The sequence below is a fragment of the Heptranchias perlo genome, chromosome 17, assembly GCF_035084215.1.
Source record: "Heptranchias perlo isolate sHepPer1 chromosome 17, sHepPer1.hap1, whole genome shotgun sequence".
Taxonomy (NCBI): Eukaryota; Metazoa; Chordata; class Chondrichthyes; order Hexanchiformes; family Hexanchidae; genus Heptranchias; species Heptranchias perlo.
Window position 1 is genome coordinate 57015148 of NC_090341.1, and position 25770 is coordinate 57040917.

A 25770-nucleotide genomic window follows, 5' to 3' on the forward strand; every position below is an offset into this window, starting at 1 on the left:
TATATCTGGTGTGCACTCTTGATTTGATGGATTATTTACAGTTGTACCAGGTGTGTACTCTTGATTTGATGGGTTATTTACAGTTATGCCAGGTGTGTACTCTTGATTTGATGGGTTATTTACAGTTATACCAATTGTGTACTCTTGATTTAGTGTGTTATTTACAGTTATACTAGGTGTGTACTCCCAATTTAATTGGTTATTGACAGTTATACCAGGTTTGTACTCTTGATTTGATGGGTTATTTGCAGTTATACTCGGTTTGTACTCTTGATTTGATGGGTTATTTACAGTTATACCACGTGTGTACTCTACATTTGATGGGTTATTTGCAGTTATATCTGGTGTGCACTCTTGATTTGATGGATTATTTACAGTTGTACCAGGTGTGTACTCTTGATTTGATGGGTTATTTACAGTTGTACCAGATTTGTACTCTTGATTTATTGAGTTATTTACAGTTGTACTAGGTGTGTACTCTCGATTTGATTGGTTATTTGCAGTTATACCAGGTGTGTACTCTTGATTTGATGGGTTATTTACAGTTATGCCAGGTGTGTACTCTTGATTTAGTGATATATTTATAGTTATACCAAGTGTGAACTCTTGATTTAGTAGGCTATTTACAGTTGTACCAAGTATGTACTCTTGATTTAGTGTGTCATTTACAGTTATGCCAGGTGTGTACTCTTAATTTGATGGGTTATTTACAGTTATACCAGGTTTGTACTCTTGATTTGATGGGTTATTTACAGTTATACCAGGTGTGTACTCTTGATTAAGTGGGTTATTTACAGTTGTACCAGATGTATACTCTTGAATTGATGGGTTATTTGCAGGTATACTAGGCGTGTACTCTCAATTTAATGGGTTATTTACAGTTACCCCACGTCTGTACTCTAGATTTGATGGGTTATTTACATTTGTACCAGATTTGTACTCTTGATTTATTGAGTAATTTACAGTTATATCTGGTGTGTACTCTTGATTTGATGGGTTTTTTACATTTATACCAGGTGTGTACTCTTGATTTAGTGAGTTATTTACAGTTATACCAAGTGTGCTCTTGATTTAGTGGGTTATTTACAGTTATACCAAGTATGTACACTTGATTTAGTGTGTTATTTACAGTTATACTAGGTGTGTACTCTCGATTTGATGGGTTATTTGCAGTTATACTCGGTGTGTACTCTTGATTTGATGGATTATTTACAGTTATACCAGGTGTGTACTCTTGATTTGATGGGTTATTTACAGTTATGCCAGGTGTGTACTCTTGATTTAATGAGTTATTTATAGTTATACCAAGTGTGAACTCTTGATTTAGTGGGCTATTTACAGTTATACCAAGTATGTACTCTTGATTTAGTGTGTTATTTACAGTTATGCCAGGTGTGTACTCTTGATTTGATGGGTTATTGACAGTTATACCAGGTTTGTACTCTTGATTTGATGGGTTATTTGCAGTTATACAAGGTTTGTACTCTTGATTTGATGGGTTATTTACAGTTATACCACGTGTGTACTCTAGATTTGATGGGTTATTTGCAGTTATATCTGGTGTGCACTCTTGATTTGATGGATTATTTACAGTTGTACCAGGTGTGTACTCTTGATTTGATGGGTTATTTACAGTTATGCCAGGTGTGTACTCTTGATTTGATGGGTTATTTACAGTTATACCAATTGTGTACTCTTGATTTAGTGTGTTATTTACAGTTATACTAGGTGTGTACTCCCAATTTAATTGGTTATTGACAGTTATACCAGGTTTGTACTCTTGATTTGATGGGTTATTTGCAGTTATACTCGGTTTGTACTCTTGATTTGATGGGTTATTTACAGTTATACCACGTGTGTACTCTACATTTGATGGGTTATTTGCAGTTATATCTGGTGTGCACTCTTGATTTGATGGATTATTTACAGTTGTACCAGGTGTGTACTCTTGATTTGATGGGTTATTTACAGTTGTACCAGATTTGTACTCTTGATTTATTGAGTTATTTACAGTTGTACTAGGTGTGTACTCTCGATTTGATTGGTTATTTGCAGTTATACCAGGTGTGTACTCTTGATTTGATGGGTTATTTACAGTTATGCCAGGTGTGTACTCTTGATTTAGTGATATATTTATAGTTATACCAAGTGTGAACTCTTGATTTAGTAGGCTATTTACAGTTGTACCAAGTATGTACTCTTGATTTAGTGTGTCATTTACAGTTATGCCAGGTGTGTACTCTTAATTTGATGGGTTATTTACAGTTATACCAGGTTTGTACTCTTGATTTGATGGGTTATTTACAGTTATACCAGGTGTGTACTCTTGATTAAGTGGGTTATTTACAGTTGTACCAGATGTATACTCTTGAATTGATGGGTTATTTGCAGGTATACTAGGCGTGTACTCTCAATTTAATGGGTTATTTACAGTTACCCCACGTCTGTACTCTAGATTTGATGGGTTATTTACATTTGTACCAGATTTGTACTCTTGATTTATTGAGTAATTTACAGTTATATCTGGTGTGTACTCTTGATTTGATGGGTTTTTTACAGTTTTACCAGGTGTGTACTCTTGATTTGATGGGTTATTTACAGTTATACCAATTGTGTACTCTTGATTTAGTGTGTTATTTACACTTATACTCGGTGTGTACTCTCGATTTGATTGGTTATTTGCAGTTATACAAGGTGTGTACTCTTGATTTGATGGATTATTTACAGTTATACCAGGTGTGTACTCTTGATTTCGTGGGTTATTTACAGTTATACCAAATATGTACTCTTGATTTCGTGCATTATTTAGAGTTATACAATGTGTGCACTCTCGATTTGATGGAATATTTACAGTTATACCAGGTGTGTACTCTTGAATTGATGGAATATTTACAGTTATACCAGGTGTGTACTCTTGAATTGATGGGTTATTTATAGTTATACCAGGTGTGTACTCTCGATTTGATGGGTTTTTTACAGTTACAAGATGTGTACTCTTGATTTGATGGGTTATTTACAGTTATACCAGGTGTGTACTCTTGATTTGATGGAATATTTACAGTTATACCAGGTGTGTATTCTTTATTTCGTGAGTTATTTACAGTTATATCTGGTGTGTACTCTTGATTTGATGACTTATTTACAGTTATACTAAGTGTGCTCTTGATTTAGTGTGTTATTTACAGTTATACTAGGTGTGTACTCTCGATTTGATGGGTTATTTGCAGTTATACTCGGTGTGTACTCTTGATTTGATGGATTATTTACAGTTATACCAGGTGTGTACTCTTGATTTGATGGGTTATTTACAGTTATGCCAGGTGTGTACTCTTGATTTAATGAGTTATTTATAGTTATACCAAGTGTGAACTCTTGATTTAGTGGGCTATTTACAGTTATACCAAGTATGTACTCTTGATTTAGTGTGTTATTTACAGTTATGCCAGGTGTGTACTCTTGATTTGATGGGTTATTGACAGTTATACCAGGTTTGTACTCTTGATTTGATGGGTTATTTGCAGTTATACTAGGTTTGTACTCTTGATTTGATGGGTTATTTACAGTTATACCACGTGTGTACTCTAGATTTGATGGGTTATTTGCAGTTATATCTGGTGTGCACTCTTGATTTGATGGATTATTTACAGTTGTACCAGGTGTGTACTCTTGATTTGATGGGTTATTTACAGTTGTACCAGATTTGTACTCTTGATTTATTGAGTTATTTACAGTTGTACTAGGTGTGTACTCTCGATTTGATTGGTTATTTGCAGTTATACCAGTTGTGTACTCTTGATTTGATGGATTATTTACAGTTATACCAGGTGTGTACTCTTGATTTGATGGGTTATTTACAGTTATGCCAGGTGTGTACTCTTGATTTAGTGAGTTATTTATAGTTATACCAAGTGTGAACTCTTGATTTAGTGGGCTATTTACAGTTATACCAAGTATGTACTCTTGATTTAGTGTGTCATTTACAGTTATGCCAGGTGTGTACTCTTGATTTGATGGGTTATTTACAGTTATACCAGGTTTGTACTCTTGATTTGATGGGTTATTTACAGTTATACCAGGTGTGTACTCTTGATTAAGTGGGTTATTTGCAGTTGTACCAGATGTATACTCTTGAATTGATGGGTTATTTGCAGGTATACTAGGTGTGTACTCTCTATTTAATGGGTTATTTACAGTTACCCCACGTCTGTACTCTAGATTTGATGGGTTATTTACAGTTGTACCAGATTTGTACTCTTGATTTATTGAGTAATTTACAGTTATATCTGGTGTGTACTCTTGATTTAATGGGTTATTTACAGTTTTACCAGGTGTGTACTCTTGATGAAGTGGGTTATTTACAGTTATACCAATTGTGTACTCTTGAATTGATGAGTTATTTACAGTTATACCAGGTGTGTCCTCTTGATTTGATGGAATATTTACAGTTATAGCAGGTGTGTAGTCTTGATTTGGTGAGTTATTTACAGTTATATCTGGTGTGTACTCTTGATTTGATGACTTATTTACAGTTATACCAGTTGTATACTCTTGATTTGATGGATTATTTGCAGTTATACCAGGTGTGTACTCTTGATTTAGTGAGTTATTTAGAGTTGTATCTGGTGTGTACTCTCGATTTGATGGGTTATATACAGTTATACCATGTGTGTACTCTTGATTTGATGGGTTATTTACAGTTATACCAGGTGTGTATTCTTTACTTCGTGAGTTATTTACAGTTATATCTGGTGTGTACTCTTGATTTGATGACTTATTTACAGTTGTACCAGGTGTGTACTCTTGATTTGATGGATTATTTACATTTTTACCAGGTGTGTACTCTTGATTTAGTGAGTTATTTACAGTTATCCCAAGTATGTACACTTGATTTAGTGTGTTATTTACAGTTATACCCGGTGTTTGCTCTCGATTTGATGGGTTATTTGCAGTTATACTAGGTGTGTACTCTTGATTTGATGGATTATTTACAGTTATACCAGGTGTGTACTCTTGATTTGATGGGTTATTTACAGTTATGCCAGGTGTGTACTCTTGATTTAGTGAGTTATTTATATTTATACCAAGTGTGAACTCTTGATTTAGTGGGCTATTTACAGTTATGCCAAGTATGTACTCTTGATTTAGTGCGTTATTTACAGTTATGCCACGTGTGTACTCTTGATTTGATGGGTTATTTACAGTTAGACCATGTGTGTACTCTTGTATTGATGGTTATTTACAGTTATACCAGCTGTGCACTCTTCATTTAGTGAGTTATTTACAGTTATATCTGGTGTGTACTCTCGATTTGTTGGGTTATATACAGTTATTACATGTGTGTACTCTAGATTTGATGGGTTATTTACAGTTGTACCAGATGTGTACTCTCGATTTGATGATTTATTTAGTTATATCTGGTGTGTACTCTTGATTTGATAGGTTATTTGCAGTTTTACCGACTGTGTACTCTTGATTTAGTGAGTTATTTACAGTTATATCTGGTGTGTACTCTCGATTTGATGGGTTATTTACAGTTATACCAGGTGTGTACTCTTGATTTGATGGGTTATTTACAGTTGTACCAGATGTGTACTCTTGATTTAGTGAGTTATTTACAGTTATATCTGGTGTGTACTCTTGATTTGATGGGTTATTTACAGTTATACCAGGTGTGCTCTTGATTTAGTGAGTTATTTACAGTTATACCAGGTGTGTACTCTTGATTTGATGTGTTCTTTATCGTTATACCAGGTGTGTACTCTTGATTTAGTGGGTTATTTACAGTTATACCAAGTATGTACTCTTGATTTAGTGGGTTATTTACAGTTATACCACGTGTGTACTCTTGATTTGATGGGTTATTTACAGTTATACCAGGTGTGTACTCTTCATTTAGTGAGTTATTTACAGTTATATCTGGTGTGTGCTCTCGATTTGATGGGTTATATACAGTTATAACATGTGTGTACTCTTGATTTGATGGGTTATTTAATGTTGTACCTAATATGTACTCCAGATTTGATGACTTATTTACAGTCATATCTGGTGTGTACTCTTGATTTGATGGGTTATTTACAGTTATACCAGGTGTGTACTCTCGATTTGATGGGTTATTTACAGTTATACCAGGTGTGTACTCTTGATTTGATGGTTTATTTACAGTTATACCAGGTGTGTACTCTCGATTTGAAGGGTTATTTACAGTTGTACCCGAAGTGTACTCTTCATTTAGTGAGTTATTTACAGTTATACCAGCTGTGTACTCTTGATTTAGTGAGTTATTTACAGTTATATCTGGTGTGTACTCCTTATTTGTTGACTTATTTACAGTTATACCAGGTCTGTACTCTTGATTTGATGTGTTATTTATGGTTATACCAGGTGTGTACTCTTGATTTAGTGGGTTATTTACAGTTATACCAAGTATGTACTCGTGATTTAGTGGGTTATTTACAGTTATACCACGTGTGTACTCTTGATTTGATGGGTTATTTACAGTTAGACCATGTGTGTACTCTTGTATTGATGGTTATTTACAGTTATACCAGCTGTGTCCTCTCGATTTGATGGGTTATTTGCAGTTACAAGATGTGTGCTCTTGATTTGATGGATTATTTACAGTTATACTAGCTGTGTACTCTTCATTTAGTGAGTTATTTACAGTTATATCTGGTGTGTACTCTCGATTTGATGGGTTATTTGCAGTTTTACCGAGTGTGTACTCTTGATTTAGTGAGTTATTTACAGTTATATCTGGTGTGTATTCTCGATTTGATGGGTAATATACAGTTATACCATGTGTGTACTCTTGATTTAGTGAGTTATTTACAGTTGTATCTGGTGTGTACTCTCGATTTGATGGGTAATATACAGTTATACCATGTGTGTACTCTTGATTTGATGGGTTATTTACAGTTATACCAGGTGTGTACTCTCGATTTGATGGGTTATTTGCAGTTTTACCGAGTATGTACTCTTGATTTAGTGAGTTATTTACAGTTATATCTGGTGTGTACTCTCGATTTGATGGGTTATATACAGTTATACCCTGTGTGTACTCTTGATTTAGTGAGTTATTTACAGTTGTATCTGGTGTGTACTCTCGATTTGATGGTAAATATACAGTTATACCAGGTGTGAACTCTCGATTTGATGTGTTATTTATTGTTATACCAGGTGTGTACTCTTGATTTAGTGGGTTATTTACAGTTATACCAAGTATGTACTCTTGATTTAGTGGGTTATTTACAGTTATACCACGTGTGTACTCTTGATTTGATGGGTTATTTACAGTTGTACCAGATGTGTACTCTTGATTTAGTGAGTTATTTACAGTTATATCTGGTGTGTACTCTTGATTTGATGGGTTATTTACAGTTATACCAGGTGTGCTCTTGATTTAGTGAGTTATTTACAGTTATACCAGGTGTGTACTCTTGATTTGATGTGTTATTTATTGTTATACCAGGTGTATACTCTTGATTTAGTGGGTTATTTACAGTTATACCAAGTATGTACTCTTGATTTAGTGGGTTATTTACAGTTATACCACGTGTGTACTCTTGATTTGATGGGTTATTTACAGTTAGACCATGTGTGTAGTCTTGTTTTGATGGTTATTTACAGTTATACCAGCTGTGTACTCTCGATTTGATGGGTTATTTGCAGTTATAAGATGTGTGCTCTTGATTTGATGGATTATTTACAGTTATACCAGGTGTGTACTCTTGATTTAGTGAGTTATTTACAGTTATATCTGGTGTGTAGTCCTTATTTGATGACTTATTTACAGTTATACCAGGTGTGTACTCTTGATTTGATGTGTTATTTATAGTTATACCAGGTGTGTACTCTTGATTTAGTGGGTTATTTACAGTTCTACCAAGTATGTACTCTTGATTTAGTGGGTTATTTACAGTTATACCAAGTGTGTACTCTTGATTTGATGGGTTATTTACAGTTGTACCATGTGAGTACTCTTGTTTTGATGGTTATTTACAGTTATACCAGCTGTGTACTCTCGATTTGATGGGTTATTTACAGTTACAAGATGTGTGCTCTTGATTTGATAGATTATTTACAGTTATTCCTGGTGTGTACTCTTGATTTGATGACTTATTTGCAGTTATATCTGGTGTGTACTCTTGATTTGATGGGTTATTTACAGTTATACCAGGTGTGTACTCTTGATAGTGAGTTATTTACAGTTATATCTGGTGTGTACTCTTGATTTGATGGGTTATTTACAGTTATACCAGGTGTGTACTCTTGATTTAGTGAGTTATTTACAGTTATATCTGGTGTGTACTCCTGATTTGAAGGATTATTTACAGTTATACCAGCAGTGTACTCTTGTTTTGATGGGTTATTTACAGTTATACCAGGTGTGTACTCCTGATTTGAAGGATTATTTACAGTTATACCAGCAATGTACTCTTGTTTTGATGGGTTATTTACAGTTGTACCATGTGTGTACTCTTGATTTGATGGTTTATTTACAGTTATATCAGGTGTGTACTCTCGATTTGATGGGTTATTTACAGTTATACCAGTTGTGTACTCTTGATTTGATGGGTTATTTACAGTTATATCTGGTGTGTACTCCTTATTTGATGACTTATTTACAGTTATACCAGGTGTGTACTCTTGATTTGATGGGTTATTTACAGTTATACCAGGTGTGTACTCTTGAGTTGATGTGTTATTTACAGTTATACCAATTGTGTCCTCTTGATTTAGTGCCTTATTGACAGTTATACCAAGTCTGTACTCTTGATTTGATGGGTTATCCATAGTTGTACCAGGTGTGTACTCTTGATTTAGTCAGTTATTTCCAGTTATATCTGGTGTGTACTCTTGATTTGATTACTTATTTACAGTTATACCAGGTGTGTACTCTTGATTTAGTGAGTTATTTACAGTTATACCAAGTGTGTACTCTTGATTTAGTGGATTATTTACAGTTATACCAAGTATGTACTCTTGATTTAGAGTGTTATTTACAGTTATACTAGGTGTGTACTCTTGATTTGATGGGTTATTTACAGTTATACCAGTTGTGTACTCTTGTTTTGATGGGTTATTTACAGTTATACCAGGTGTGTACTCTTCATTTAGTGAGTTATTTACAGTTATATCTGGTGTGTACTCTCGATTTGATGGGTTATATACAGTTATAACATGTATGTACTCTTGATTTGATGGGTTATTTACAGTTGTGCCAGATGTGTACTCTAGATTTGATCGGATATTTGCAGTTATATCTGGTGTGTACTCTTGATTTGATGGGTTATTTACAGTTTTACCAGGTGTTTACTCTTGATTTGATGGGTTATTTGCAGTTATACCAATTGTGTACTCTTGATTTAGTGCATTATTAACAGTTATACCAAGTCTGTACTCTTGATTTGATGGGTTATTTACAATTATACCAGGTGTGTACTCTTGATTTGGTGTGTTATTTACAGTTATACTAGGTGTGTACTCTTGATTTGATGGGTTATTTACAGTTATACCAGTTGTGTACTCTTGTTTTGATGGGTTATTTACAGTTATACCAGGTGTGTACTCTTCATTTAGTGGGTTATTTACAGTTATATCTGGTGTGTACTCTCGATTTGATGGGTTATATACAGTTATAACATGTATGTACTCTTGATTTGATGGGTTATTTACAGTTGTGCCAGATGTGTACTCGAGATTTGATCGGATATTTGCAGTTATATTTGGTGTGTACTCTTGATTTGATGGGTTATTTACAGTTTTACCAGGTGTGTACTCTTGATTTGATGGGTTATTTGCAGTTATACCAATTGTGTACTCTTGATTTAGTGCATTATTAACAGTTATACCAAGTCTGTACTCTTGATTTGATGGGTTATTTACAATTACACCAGGTGTGTACTCTTGATTTGATGGATTATTTACAGTTATACCAATTGTGTACTCTTGATTTAGTGAGTTATTTACAGTTATATCTGGTGTGTACTCTCGATTTTGTGTGTTATATACAGTTATACCATGTGTGTACTCTTGATTTAGTGAGTTATTTACAGTTATGTCTGGTGTGTACTCTCGATTTGATGGGTAATATAAAGTTATACCTTGTGTGTACTCTTGATTTGATGGGTTATTTACAGTTATACCAAGTGTGTACTCTCGATTTGATGGGTTATTTACAGTTATACCAGGTGTGTACTCTTGATTTGATGGGTTATTTACAGTTGTACCAGATGTGTACTCTTGATTTAGTGAGTTATTTACAGTTATATCTGGTGTGTACTCTTGATTTGATGGGTTATTTACAGTTATACCAGGTGTGTACTCTTGATTTAGTGAGTTATTTACAGTTATACCAGGTGTGTACTCTTGATTTGATGTGTTATTTGTAGTTATACCAGGTGTGTACTCTTGATTTAGTGTGTTATTTACAGTTATACCAAGTATGTACTCTTGATTTAGTGGGTTATTTACAGTTATACCACGTGTGTACTCTTGATTTGATGGGTTATTTACAGTTAGACCATGTGTGTACTCTTCTTTTGATGGTTATTTACAGTTATACCAGCTGTGTACTCTCGATTTGATGGGTTATTTGCAGTTACAAGATGTGTGCTCTTGATTTGATGGATTAATTACAGTTATACCAGCTGTGTACTCTTCATTTAGTGAGTTATTTACAGTTATATTTGGTGTGTACTTTCGATTTGATGGGTTATATACAGTTATAACATGTGTGTACTCTTGATTTGATGGGTTATTTACAGTTGTACCAGATGTGTACTCTAGATTTGATGACTTATTTAGTTATATCTGGTGTGTACTCTTGATTTGATGGGTTATTTGCAGTTTTACTGAGTGTGTACTCTTGATTTAGTGAGTTATTTACAGTTATATCTGGTGTGTACTCGCGATTTGATGAGTTAGATACAGTTATACCATGTGTGTACTCTTGATTTAGTGAGTTATTTACAGTTATATCTGGTGTGTACTCTTGATTTGATGGGTTATTTCCAGTTATACCAGGTGTGTACTTTCGATTTGATGGGTTATTTACAGTTATATCTGGTGTGTACTCTTGATTTGATGGGTTATTTACAGTTATACCAGGTGTGTACTCTTGATTTAGTGAGTTATTTACAGTTATATCTGGTGTGTACTCCTGATTTGAAGGATTATTTACAGTTATACCAGCAGTGTACTCTTGTTTTGATGGGTTATTTACAGTTATACCAGGTGTGTACTCCTGATTTGAAGGATTATTTACAGTTATACCAGCAGTGTACTCTTGTTTTGATGGGTTATTTACAGTTGTACCAGGTGTGTACTCTTGATTTGATGGGTTATTTACAGTTATATCAGGTGTGTACTCTCGATTTGATGGGTTATTTGCAGTTATACCAGTCGTGTACTCTTGATTTGATGGGTTATTTACAGTTATATCTGGTGTGTACTCCTTATTTGATGACTTATTTACAGTTATACCAGGTGTGTACTCTTGATTTGATGGGTTATTTACAGTTATACCAGGTGTGTACTCTTGAGTTGATGTGTTATTTACAGTTATACCAATTGTGTCCTCTTGATTTAGTGCCTTATTTACAGTTATACCAGGTGTGTACTCTTGATTTGATGGGTTATCCACAGTTGTACCAGGTGTGTACTCTTGATTTAGTCAGTTATTTCCAGTTATATCTGGTGTGTACTCTTGATTTGATTACTTATTTACAGTTATACCAGGTGTGTACTCTTGATTTAGTGAGTTATTTACAGTTATACCAAGTGTGTACTCTTGATTTAGTGGATTATTTACAGTTATACCAAGTATGTACTCTTGATTTAGTGTGTTATTTACAGTTATACTAGGTGTGTACTCTTGATTTGATGGGTTATTTACAGTTATACCAGTTGTGTACTCTTGTTTTGATGGGTTATTTACAGTTATACCAGGTGTGTACTCTTCATTTAGTGAGTTATTTACAGTTATATCTGGTGTGTACTCTCGATTTGATGGGTTATATACAGTTATAACATGTATGTACTCTTGATTTGATGGGTTATTTACAGTTGTGCCAGATGTGTACTCTAGATTTGATCGGATATTTGCAGTTATATCTGGTGTGTACTCTTGATTTGATGGGTTATTTACAGTTTTACCAGGTGTGTACTCTTGATTTGATGGGTTATTTGCAGTTATACCAATTGTGTACTCTTGATTTGATGTGTTATTTACAATTATACCAGGTGTGTACTCTTGATTTGATGGATTATTTACAGTTATACCAATTGTGTACTCTTGATTTAGTGAGTTATTTACAGTTATATCTGGTGTGTACTCTCGATTTGATGGGTAATATAAAGTTATACCTTGTGTGTACTCTTGATTTGATGGGTTATTTACAGTTATACCAAGTGTGTACTCTCGATTTGATGGGTTATTTACAGTTATACCAGGTGTGTACTCTTGATTTGATGGGTTATTTACAGTTGTACCAGATGTGTAGTCTTGATTTAGTGAGTTATTTACAGTTATATCTGGTGTGTCCTCCTTATTTGATGACTTATTTAAAGTTATACCAGGTGTGTACTCTTGATTTGATGGGTTATTTATAGTTATACAAGGTGTGTACTCTTGGTTTAGTGGGTTATTTACAGTTATACCAAGTATGTACTCTTGATTTGATGGGTTATTTACAGTTATACTAGGTGTGTACTCTTGATTTGATGGGTTATTTACAGTTATACCAGTTGTGTACTCTTGTTTTGATGGGTTATTTACAGTTATACCAGGTGTGTACTCTAGATTTGATGACTTATTTAGTTATATCTGGTGTGTCCTCTTGATTTGATGGGTTATTTGCAGTTGTACCAGATGTGTACTCTAGATTTGATCGGTTATTTGCAGTTATATCTGGTGTGTGCTCTTGATTTGATGGATTATTTACAGTTACACCACGTGTGTACTCTAGATTTGATGGGTTATTTACAGTTTTACCAGGTGTGTACTCTTGATTTGATGGATTATTTACAGTTATACCAAGTCTGTACTCTTGTTTTGATTGGTTATTTACAGTTGTACCCGAAGTGTACTCTTGATTTAGTGAGTTATTTACAGTTATATCTGGTGTGTACACTCGATTTGATGGGTTATATACAGTTATACCACGTGTGTACTCTTGATTTGATGGGTTATTTACAGTTAGACCATGTGTGTACTCTTCTTTTGATGGTTATTTACAGTTATACCAGCTGTGTACTCTCGATTTGATGGGTTATTTGCAGTTACAAGATGTGTGCTCTTGATTTGATGAATTAATTACAGTTATACCAGCTGTGTACTCTTGTTTTGATTGGTTATTTACAGTTATACCAGGTGTGTACTCTTCATTTAGTGAGTTATTTACAGTTATATCTGGTGTGTACTCTCGATTTGATGGGTTATATACAGTTATAACATGTGTGTGCTCTTGATTTGATGGGTTATTTACAGTTGTACCAGATGTGCACTCTAGATTTGATGACTTATTTAGTTATATCTGGTGTGTACTCTTGATTTGATGGGTTATTTGCAGTTTTACTGAGTGTGTACTCTTGATTTAGTGAGTTATTTACAGTTATATCTGGTGTGTACTCGTGATTTGATGGGTTATATACAGTTATACCATGTGTGTACTCTTGATTTAGTGAGTTATTTGCAGTTATGTCTGGTGTGTACTCTCGATTTGATGGGTTATATACAGTTATACCATGTGTGTACTCTTGATTTGATGGGTTATTTACAGTTATACCAGGTGTGTACTCTCGATTTGATGGGTTATTTACAGTTATACCAGGTGTGTACTCTTGATTTGAAGAGTTATTTACAGTTCTACCAGATGTGTACTCTTGATTTAGTGAGTTATTTACAGTTATATCTGGTGTGTACTCTTGCTTTGATGGGTTATTTACAGTTATACCAGGTGTGTACTCTTGATTTAGTGAGTTATTTACAGTTATATATGGTGTGTACTCCTTATTTGATGACTTATTTACAGTTATACCAGGTGTGTACTCTTGATTTGATGGGTTATTTATCGTTATACCAGGTGTGTACTCTTGATTTAGTGGGTTATTTACAGTTATACCAAGTATGTACTCTTGATTTAGTGGGTTATTTACAGTTATACCAAGTGTGTACTCTTGATTTGATGGGTTATTTACAGTTATACCAGCTGTGTACTCTCGATTTGATGGGTTATTTACAGTTACAAGATGTGTGCTCCTGATTTGATAGATTATTTACAGTTATACCTGGTGTGTACTCTTGATTTGATGACTTATTTACAGTTATATCTGGTGTGTACTCTTGATTTGATGGGTTATTTGCAGTTATACCGAGTGTGTACTCTTGATTTAGTGAGTTATTTACAGTTATATCTGGTGTGTACTCCTGATTTGAAGGATTATTTACAGTTATACCAGCTGTGTACTCTTATTTTGATGGGTTGTTTACAGTTATACCAGGTGTGTACTCTTGATTTGATGGGTTATTTATAGTTATACCAAGTCTGTACTCTTGATTTGATGGGTTATTTACAATTATACCAGGTGTGTACTCTTGATTTGATGGATTATTTACAGTTATAACAATTGTGTATTCTTGATTTAGTGCATTATTTACAGTTATACCAAGTCTGTACTCTTGTTTTGATTGGTTATTTACAGTTGTACCCGAAGTGTACTCTTGATTTAGTGAGTTATTTACAGTTATATCTGGTGTGTACTCTCGATTTGATGGGTTATATACAGTTATAACATGTGTGTACTCTTGATTTGATGGGTTATTTACAGTTGTACCAGATGTGTACTCTAGATTTGATGACTTATTTCGTTATATCTGGTGTGTACTCTTGATTTGATGGGTTATTTGCAGTTGTACCTGATGTGTACTCTAGATTTGAACGGTTATTTGCAGTTATATCTGGTGTGTGCTCTTGATTTGATGGATTATTTACAGTTACACCACGTGTGTACTCTAGGTTTGATGGGTTATTTACAGTTTTACCAGGTGTGTACTCTTGATTTGATGGGTTATTTGCAGTTATACCAATTGTGTACTCTTGATTTGATGGATTATTTACAGTTATACCAAGTCTGTACTCTTGATTTGATGGGTTATCCACAGTTGTACCAGGTGTGTACTCTTGATTTGGTCAGTTATTTCCAGTTCTATCTGGTGTGTACTCTTGATTTGATTCCTTATTTACAGTTTTCCCAGGTGTGTACTCTTGATTTAGTGAGTTATTTACAGTTATACCAAGTGTGTACTCTTGATTTAGTGTGTTATTTACAGTTATACTAGGTGTGTACTTTTGATTTGATGGGTTATTTACAGTTATACCAGTTGTGTACTCTTGTTTTGATGGGTTATTTACAGTTATACCAGGTGTGTACTCTTCATTTAGTGAGTTATTTACAGTTACACCACGTGTGTACTCTAGATTTGATCGGTTATTTGCAGTCATATCTGGTGTGTACTCTTGATTTGATGGATTATTTACAGTTATACCAGGTGTGTACTCTGGATTTGATGGGTTATTTACAGTTATACCAGGTGTGTACTCTTCATTTAGTGAGTTATTTACAGTTATACCTGGTGTGTACTCTCGATTTGATGGGTTATATACAGTTATAACATGTATGTACTCTTGATTTGATGGGTTATTTACAGTTACACCACGTGTGTACTCTAGATTTGATCGGTTATTTGCAGTCATATCTGGTGTGTACTCTTGATTTGATGGATTATTTACAGTTTTACCAGGTGTGTACTCTTGATTTGATGGGTTATTTGCAGTTATACCAATTGTGTACTCTTGATTTAGTGGATTATTTACAGTTATACCAAGTCTGTACTCTTGATTTGATGGGTTATTTACAATTATACCAGGTGTGTCCTCTTGATTTGATGGGTTATTTGCAGTTGTACCAGATGTGTACTCTAGATTTGATCGGTTATTTGCAGTTATATCTGGTGTGTGCTCTTGATTTGATGGATTATTTACAGTTACACCACGTGTGCACTCTAGATTTGATGGGTTATTTACAGTTTTACCAGGTGTGTACTCTTGATTTGATGGATTATTTACAGTTATACCAATTGTGTACTCTTGATTTAGTGTATTATTTACAGTTATACCAAGTCTGTACTCTTGTTTTGATTGGTTATTTACAGTTGTACCCGAAGTGTACTCTTGATTTAGTGAGTTATTTACAGTTATATCTGGTGTGTACTCTCGATTTGATGGGTTATATACAGTTATAACATGTGTGTAGTCTTGATTTGATGGGTTATTTACAGTTGTACCAGATGTGTACTCTAGATTTGATGGGTTATTTACAGTTATACCAGGTGTGTACTCTTGATTTGATGGGTTATTTACAGTTGTACCAGATGTGTACTCTTGATTTAGTGAGTTATTTACAATTATATCTGGTGTGTACTCTTGATTTGATGGGTTATTTACAGTTACACCAGGTGTGTACTCTTGATTTAGTGAGTTATTTACAGTTATACCAGGTGTGTACTCTTGATTTGATGTGTTATTTATAGTTATACCAGGTGTGTACTCTTGATTTAGTGGGTTATTTACAGTTATACCAAGTATGTACTCTTGATTTAGTGGGTTATTTACAGTTATACCACGTGTGTACTCTTGATTTGATGGGTTATTTACAGTTAGACCATGTGTGTACTCTTGTTTTGATGGTTATTTACAGTTATACCAGCTGTGTACTCTCGATTTGATGGGTTATTTGCAGTTACAAGATGTGTGCTCTTGATTTGATGGATTATTTACAGTTATACCAGCTGAGCACTCTTGATTTGATGGATTATTTACAGTTATACCAAGTGTGTACTCTTCATTTAGTGGGTTATTTACAGTTATATCTGGTGTGTACTCTCGATTTGATGGGTTATATACAGTTATAACATGTGTGTACTCTTGATTTGATGGGTTATTTACAGTTGTACCAGATATGAACTCTAGATTTGATGACTTATTTAGTTATATCTGGTGTGTACTCTTGATTTGATGGTTTATTTGCTGTTGTACCAGATGTGTACTCTAGATTTGATGGGTTATTTATAGTTATACCAGGTGTGTCCTCTTGATTTAGTGGGCTATTTACAGTTATACCAAGTATGTACTCTTGATTAAGTGGGTTATTTACAGTTATACCAAGTGTGTACTCTTGATTTGATGGGTTATTTACAGTTATACCAGCTGTGTACTCTCGATTTGATGGGTTATTTACAGTTACAAGATGTGTGCTCTTGATTTGATAGATTATTTACAGTGATACCAGGTGAGTACTCTTGATTTGATGACTTATTTACAGTTATATCTGGTGTGTACTCTTGATTTGATGGGTTATTTACAGTTATACCAATTGTGTACTCTTGATTTAGTGTATTATTTACAGTTATACCAAGTCTGTACTCTTGTTTTGATTGGTTATTTACAGTTGTACCCGAAGTGTACTCTTGATTTAGTGAGTTATTTACAGTTATATCTGGTGTGTACTCTCGATTTGATGGGTTATATACAGTTATAACATGTGTGTAGTCTTGATTTGATGGGTTATTTACAGTTGTACCAGATGTGTACTCTAGATTTGATGGGTTATTTACAGTTATACCAGGTGTGTACTCTTGATTTGATGGGTTATTTACAGTTGTACCAGATGTGTACTCTTGATTTAGTGAGTTATTTACAATTATATCTGGTGTGTACTCTTGATTTGATGGGTTATTTACAGTTACACCAGGTGTGTACTCTTGATTTAGTGAGTTATTTACAGTTATACCAGGTGCGTACTCTTGATTTGATGTGTTATTTATAGTTATACCAGGTGTGTACTCTTGATTTAGTGGGTTATTTACAGTTATACCAAGTATGTATTCTTGATTTAGTGGGTTATTTACAGTTATACCACGTGTGTACTCTTGATTTGATGGGTTATTTACAGTTAGACCATGTGTGTACTCTTGTTTTGATGGTTATTTACAGTTATACCAGCTGTGTACTCTCGATTTGATGGGTTATTTGCAGTGACAAGATGTGTGCTCTTGATTTGATGGATTATTTACAGTTATACCAGCTGAGCACTCTTGATTTGATGGATTATTTACAGTTATACCAGGTGTGTACTCTTCATTTAGTGAGTTATTTACAGTTATATCTGGTGTGTACTCTCGATTTGATGGGTTATATACAGTTATAACATGTGTGTACTCTTGATTTGATGGGTTATTTACAGTTGTACCAGATATGAACTCTAGATTTGATGACTTATTTAGTTATATCTGGTGTGTACTCTTGATTTTATGGTTTATTTGCTGTTGTACCAGATGTGTACTCTAGATTTGATGGGTTATTTATAGTTATACCAGGTGTGTCCTCTTGATTTAGTGGGCTATTTACAGTTTAACCAAGTATGTACTCTTGATTAAGTGGGTTATTTACAGTTATACCAAGTGTGTACTCTTGATTTGATGGGTTATTTACAGTTAGACCATGTGTGTACTCTTGTTTTTATGGTTATTTACAGTTATACCAGCTGTGTACTCTCGATTTGATGGGTTATTTACAGTTACAAGATGTGTGCTCTTGATTTGATAGATTATTTACAGTGATACCAGGTGAGTACTCTTGATTTGATGACTTATTTACAGTTATATCTGGTGTGTACTCTTGATTTGATGGGTTATTTACAGTTATACAAGGTGTGTACTCTTGATTTAGTGAGTTATTTACAGTTATACCAAGTGTGTACACTTGATTCAGTGGGTTATTTACAGTTATACCAAGTATGTACTCTTGATTTTGTGTGTTATTTAACGTTATGCCAGGTGTGTGCTTTTGATTTGATGGGTTATTTACAGTTGTACCAGGTGTGTACTCTCGATTTGATGGGTTATTTGCAGTTATACCGAGTATGTACTCTTGATTTAATGGGTCATTTGCAGTTATACCAGGTGTGTACTCTTCATTTGATGGGTTATTCACAGTTATACCAGGTGTGTACTCTTGATTTAGTGGGTTATTTACAGTTATACCAGGTGTGTACTCTTGATTTAGTGGGTTATTTACAGTTATATCAGGTGTGTACTCTTGATTTAGTGGGTTACTTACAGTTATACCAAGTATGTACTCTTGATTTAGTGGGTTATTTACAGTTATACCAAGTGTGTATTCTTGATTTGATGGGTTATTTACAGTTATGCCAGGTGTGTACTTTTGATTTAGTGGGGTTTTTTCATTCGTTCTTGGGATGAGGGTGTCACTGGAAAGGCCAGCATTTATTGCCCATCCCTAATTGCCCTTGAGTGGTGAGCCCCTGCAGTCCATGTGGTGAAGGTTCTCCCACAGTGCTGTTGGGTGGGGAGTTCCAGGATTTTGACCCAGTGACGATGAAGAAACAGCGATATATTTCCAAGTCGGGATGGTGTGTGATTTGGAGGGGAACGTGCAGGTGATGTTGTTCCCATGTGCCTGCTGCCCTTATCCTTCTGGGAGGTAGCGATCGCGGGTTTGGGAGGTGCTGTCGAAGAAGCCTTGGCGAGTTGCTGCAGTGCATCCTGTGGATGGTGCACACTGCAGCCACTGTGCGCCGGTGGTGAAGGGAGTGAATGTTTGGGTTGGTAGATGGGGTGCCAATCAAGCGGGCTGCTCTGTCCTGGGTGGTATCGATCTTCTTGAGTGTTGTTGGAGCTGCACTCATCCAGGCAAGTAGAGAGTATTACATCACACTCCTGACTTGTGCCTTGTAGATGGTGGAAAGTTTTTGGGGAGTCAGGCGGTGAGTCACTCACCGCAGAATACCCAGCCTCTGACCTGCTCTTGTAGCCATAGTATTTATATTGCTGATCCAGTTAAGTTTCTGGTCAATGGCGACCCCCAGGATGTTGATGGTGGGGGTTCAGCAATGGTAATGCCGTTGAATGTCAAGGGGAGGTGGTTAGACTCTCTCTTGTTGGAGATGGTCATTGCCTGGCACTTGTCTGGAGCGAATGTTACTTGCCACTTATCAGCCCAAGCTTGGATGTTGTCCAGGTCTTGCTGCATGCGGGCACGGACTGCTTCATTATCTGAGGGGTTGCGAATGGAACTGAACACTGTGCAGTCATCAGCGAACATCCCTATTTCTGACCTTATGATGGAGGGAAGGTCATTGATGAAGCAGCTGAAGATGGTTGGGCCTAGGACACTGCCCTGAGGAACTCCTGCAGCAATGTCCGGGGGCTGAGATGATTGGCCTCCAACAACATCTACCATCTTCCTTTGTGCCAGATATGACTCCAGCCACTGGAGAGTTTTCCCCCTGATTCCCATTGACTTCAATTTTACTCGGGCTCCTTGGTGACACACTCGGTCAAATGCTGACTTGATGTCAAGGGTAGTAACTCTCACCTCCCCTCTGGAATTCAGCTCTTTTGTCCATGTTTGGACCAAGGCTGTAATGAGGTCTGGAGCCGAGTGGTCCTGGAAGAACCCAAACTGAGCATCGGTGAGCAGGTTATTGGTGGGTAAGTGCTGCTTGATAGCACTGTCGACAAGATCTTCCATCACTTTCCTGATGATTGAGAGTAGACAGTGGGCTATTTACCATTATATCAGGTGCGCACTCCAGATTTGATGGGTTATTTAAGGTTATACCAGGTGTGTACTTTTGATTTAGTGGGTTATTTACAATTATAATTGGTGAGCACTCTTGACATGTACTGGGTTATTTCCAGTTATACCTACTGTGTACTCTTGATTTGATGGGTTATTTACAGTTATACCAGGTGTGTACTCATGATTAAGTGGCTAATTTACAGCTTTACTAGGTGTTTATTTAGTGAGTTATTGATTAATCTTGATTTAGTGGGTCATTTACCGTTATACCAGGTGTGTATTCTTGATTAAATGGGCTTTTTTTATTCGTTCATGGAATGTGGGTGTCACTGGCAAGGCCAGCATTTATTGCCCATCCCTAATTGCCCTTGAGAAAGTGGTGGTGAGCCGCCTTCTTGAACTGCTGCAGTCCGTGTGGTGAAGGTTCTCCCACATTGCTGTTGGGTAGGAAGTTCCAGGATTTTGACCCAGCGACGATGAAGGAACGGCGATATATTTCCAAGTCGGGATGGTGTGTGACTTGGAAGGGAACGTGCAGGTGGTGTTGTTCCCATGTGCCTGCTGCCCTTGTCTTTCCAGATGGCAGAGGTCGCGGGTTTGGGAGGTGCTTTTGAAGAAGCCTTGGCGAATTGCTGCAGTGCATCCTGTGGATGATACACATTGCAGCCACAGTGCGCCGGTGGTGAAGGGAGTGAATGTTTAGGATGGTGGATGGGATGCCAATCAAGCGGGCTGCTTTGTCCTGGATGGTGTCGAGCTTCTTGAGTGTTGCTGGAGCTGCACTCATCCAGGCAAGTGGAGAGTATTCCATCACACTCCTGACTTGTGCCATGTAGATGGTGGAAAGGCTTTGGGGAGTCAGAAGGTGAGTCACTCGCCGCAGAATACCCAGCCTCTGACCTGATCTTGTAGCCACAGTATTTATGTGGCTGGTTCAGTTACGTTTCTGGTCAATGGTGAACCCCAGGATGTTGATGGTGGGGGATTTGGCGATGGTAATGCCGTTGAATGTCAGGGGAAGTGGTTAGACTCTCTCTTGTTGGAGATGGTCATTGCCTGGCACTTGTCTGGCGCGAATGTTACTTGCCACTTATCAGTCCACGCATGGATGTTGTCCACGTCTTGCTGCATGCGGGCTCGGACTGCTTCCTTATCTGAGGGGTTGTGAATGGAACTGAACACTGTGCAATCGTCAGCGAACATTCACATTTCTGACGTTATGATGGAGGGAAGTTTATTGATGAAGCAGCTGAAGATGGTTGGGTCTAGGACACTGCCCTGAGGAACTCCTGCAGCAATGTCCTGAGGCTGAGATGATTGGCCTCCAACAACCACTACCATCTCCCTTTGTGCTAGGTATGACTTCAGCCACTGGAACGTTTCCCCCTGATTCCCATTGACTTCAATTTTACTAGGGCTCTTGGTGCCACACTCGGTCAAATGCTGCCTTGATGTCAAGGGCAGTCACTCTCACCTCCCCTCTGCAATTCAGCTCTTTTGTCCATGTTTGGACCAAGGCTGTAATGAGGTCTGGAGCTGAGTGGCCCTGGCGGAACCCAAACTGAGCATCGGTGAGCAGGTTGTTGGTGAGTAAGTGCCGCTTAATAGCACTGTCGACGACACCCTCCATCACTTTGCTGATGATTGAGATTAGACAGTGGGTTATTTACAGTTATACCTGGTGTGCATCCTTGATTTAGTGAGTTATTTATGGTTATACGAGGTGCGTACTCCTGATTTAGTGGGTTATTTACTGTTATACCAGGTGCGTACTCTTGATTTAGTGGGTTATTTACAGTTATTCCAGGCATTTGCTCTTGATTTAGTGGGTTATCAACAGTTATAGCACGTACTCTTGATTTAGTGGCTTATTTATGGTTGTACCAGGTGTGTACCCTTCATTTAGTGGGTTATTTACAGTTATACCAGGTGTGTACTCTTGATTTAGTGGGTTATTTACAGTTGTACCAGGTGTGTGTTCTTGACATGCACTGTGTTCTGCGATGGGTACTGTAGCCTGGACATTATGGTACTGGATTAGCAATATATAGATCATGAGTTCAAAACCCACCATCACTATCTTTGAAAAATTGACAAACCTGCAGCATCTGCTCTGGGGCCCTCCAATGACCTATCCTCGGCCCTCGCTTCCTCCACCTTGTAGATCCTATCCGCAGGCACAAGGAAAGCTTCAAAAGGACATTGACGATCTCCAGCTTGGCTGTCCACCACTTCTTTCAACCCCTCGTCAGCCTCCGTGTTGTCAGACTGCTTGGTACATAGCGAGGCCTGATAGGTCACAACTTTCTCCAGCTCAGCATCATGAAGGCCAAAGTCACTGGGGGTAATTTTAACTTAATCCATTTGGCGGGAAACTGGCTGCCCGATTTTACTTTCATTGAAGTCATTGAAAACAGGCAGTGTTTGTTGTCGAGTCTGGACAAGGGGTGAAATGCCGTTGTTGATAGAATCATAGAATCATAGAAAGTTACGGCACAGAAGGAGGCCATTCAGCCCATCTTTTCCGTGCCGGCTGAAAAAGAGCTATCCAGCTTAATCCCACTTCCCAACACTTGGTCCGTAGCCTTGTAGGTTACGGCACTTCAAGTATTTTTTAATTGAGTTGAGGGTTCAGGCGGTGAGTTCTAGACCCCACCACCTTCTGGGTGAAAAAATTCTCCTCAGCTCCCATCTAATCCTTCTACCAATTATTTTAAATCTATGCCCCCTGGTCACTGACCCCTCTGCTAAGGGAAATAGGTTCTCCCTATCTACTCTATCTAGTCCCGTCATAATTTTATATACCTCAATTAAATCTCCCCTCAGCCTCCTTTGTTCCAAAGAAAACAACCCCAGCCTATCCAATCTTTTCTCATAGCTAAAATTCTCCAGCCCTGGCAACATCCTCGTAAATCTCTGTTCTCTCTCGTGCAATCACATCCTTCTTGTAATATAGGGTCGCCAACATATTCCCAGAGGTGTCATCACATGACCTCTCTCCTCCAACCTCACCAGTCAGTCAAACAGCCTTTTTACCATCTCCAATATTTTTATAACTAATAAACAAAAGTGTTGAAAGAAAATGAAAACCACATGATTTTTTTAATGGTTTTTCCCTGAGTTGCTCGTTGTAGTGTCCAGGAGATTAATCTTTAATTCCTGGAGACTCCAGGACAATCCCTCAGGGTTGGCGGCCCTTTGTAGTTAAGCTTGAAGCTCAGGGTGGTGATGCTCACAAGGCCTGCGAGACCCCCCAGGATGTTTCCGTCTGGTTACACTCGGGTTTCTCTCCTACCGGTGTGGAGGGAAGTTGGAAAAGTTTGACTTGGGATCTTTACAATGTTATCACCGCAGAAACAGCGTTAACTATGATTATAACTTTTTAATCTTCTTTGTGTATCAGAACAGCCAGCTTTCTGTTAAAGTTCGGATTCAGCCACGGCTCAATGGTAGCACTCTCACCTCTGAGTCAGAAGGCTGTGGGTCTCAAGCCCCATTCCGGAGACTTAACCACATAATCTAGGCTGAGACCCCAGTGGAGTACTGAGGGAGCCTTGCACAGTCCGAGCTGCCGGCTTTCCGATGAGAGGTTAAACCGAGGCCCCATCTGCCCTCTCAAGTAAAAGGTCCCACCGACTATTAGAAGAAGGGCAGGGGAGCTTTCCAGGTACCTGGCCAATATTTATCCCTCAACAAACATCTAAAACAGATTACCTGCTCATTTATCTTATTGCTGTTTGTGGGATCTTGCTGTGCGCAATTTGGCTGCCGTGTTTTTCGACATTACAACAGTTCAACACTTCAAAAGTACTTGGCTGTTCTTTCTTTAAAGCTAAAATGGAAGCTGTATAATGGAGTAGTGCCCTGTTAATGCCTGAAATCACACTTGCACACAACTCCAGTTTTCCCATGGCTAGAGAGCATTGTATTGTCAAGAGCATAACTTAGGGCTGCCAGTACCAAGTAACTCTCTGCAGGTACCAGTTCCAAACCCATTGATTGAGGTGTAATTGTGTTCTTTATGTTCCGACAGTGCCTGTGTGTTGTAATGATCCCTTATCCCCGGTGTAACCCTGTGCCTTATTTCTGAGACTCTCCTCTATTATCCCTATTTTTCTACTGCTGCCCCTGTGATGTCGTTAAAATTCCAAAATTAAGCAGTTCATAAAGAATCTCAGAGTACACTTAAGCTCTGTAAATTCTTCCATCTGCACTCGCTGTTTGCAGCTGCTACCGCGGAATCCCCAGAAAACCATTCACTGTGGGCAACACTTTACGGTTTAATCATATTTTATGGACTGCACAGAAAAAAAAGGGAGCCCCTTTAAAACGCTTGTGCTCAGAAGATGGACTTGTGCAGATTTGAACCCACAATTAATGCCTGTTTTGTATAATCTTGGCGGTCAATCGCAGACAGCTGCCCATCACCGGCACTGATGGCCCAAAGGGTATATTTAATTCATTCTGGCTGAGTGAGTAATAGCTGTCAGTGTCGGACAGTGATTTAACGCATGATATCAGGAAAGAGTTAACCTGCTCACCCTTTTGGGTCCATGAGCGACAACATCCCATCAACATTATCTCAATTCTCTGTTAGATCGTTGGTGGCATTTGTACAGTTAACCCTTCGAGTGAAAGGTTTCTGCTTTTCTGTTCAGAGCAGGAAGAGAATGGTGTCCGGTGAGCATTCCAACATTCCAACATTTCTCAACTACTTTTTTCTATATTATCTCACTATGAATAGAAAGACCAAAGTTACATTTATAAAACACCTTTCCTATCCTCAGGACACCCCAAAGGGCTTGACAGTTAATGCATTACTTTTGAAGTGAAGTCACTATTGTTTTGTAGGGCAAGGTGTTTTTGCACACAGCAAGATCCCACAAACAGCAATCTGTTTTTACTGGTGTTGATTGAGTGAACATTGTTAGCCAGGACACCAGAAGAACTCCTCTCCAAATAGTACCATCGGATCTTTTAGGTCCTTCTGAGAGGGCAGGCGGGGCTTTGGTTTAATGTCTCATCCGAAAGACAGCACCTCCGACAGTGCAGCACTCCCTCAGTACTGCCCCTCCGACAGTGCAGCGCTCCCTCAGTACTGACCCTC

At 37.3% G+C, this 25770-nt stretch overlaps 1 protein-coding gene across 1 annotated transcript; it reads right to left on the minus strand.

Moving 5' to 3' along the window:
• Positions 1–9312: 9312 nt before the first annotated feature.
• On the minus strand, positions 9313–24160 carry LOC137333942 (homeobox protein 2-like). Its single transcript, XM_067998295.1, has 9 exons — positions 24126–24160; positions 22763–23001; positions 18935–19156; positions 15296–16357; positions 14918–15097; positions 13746–14093; positions 11905–12798; positions 11107–11664; positions 9313–10199 (listed from the first exon to the last, which is right to left on the minus strand). The coding sequence occupies exons 1-9, from the start codon at positions 24158–24160 to the stop codon at positions 9313–9315; spliced, it is 4425 nt and encodes a 1474-aa protein (XP_067854396.1).
• Positions 24161–25770: the final 1610 nt, after the last annotated feature.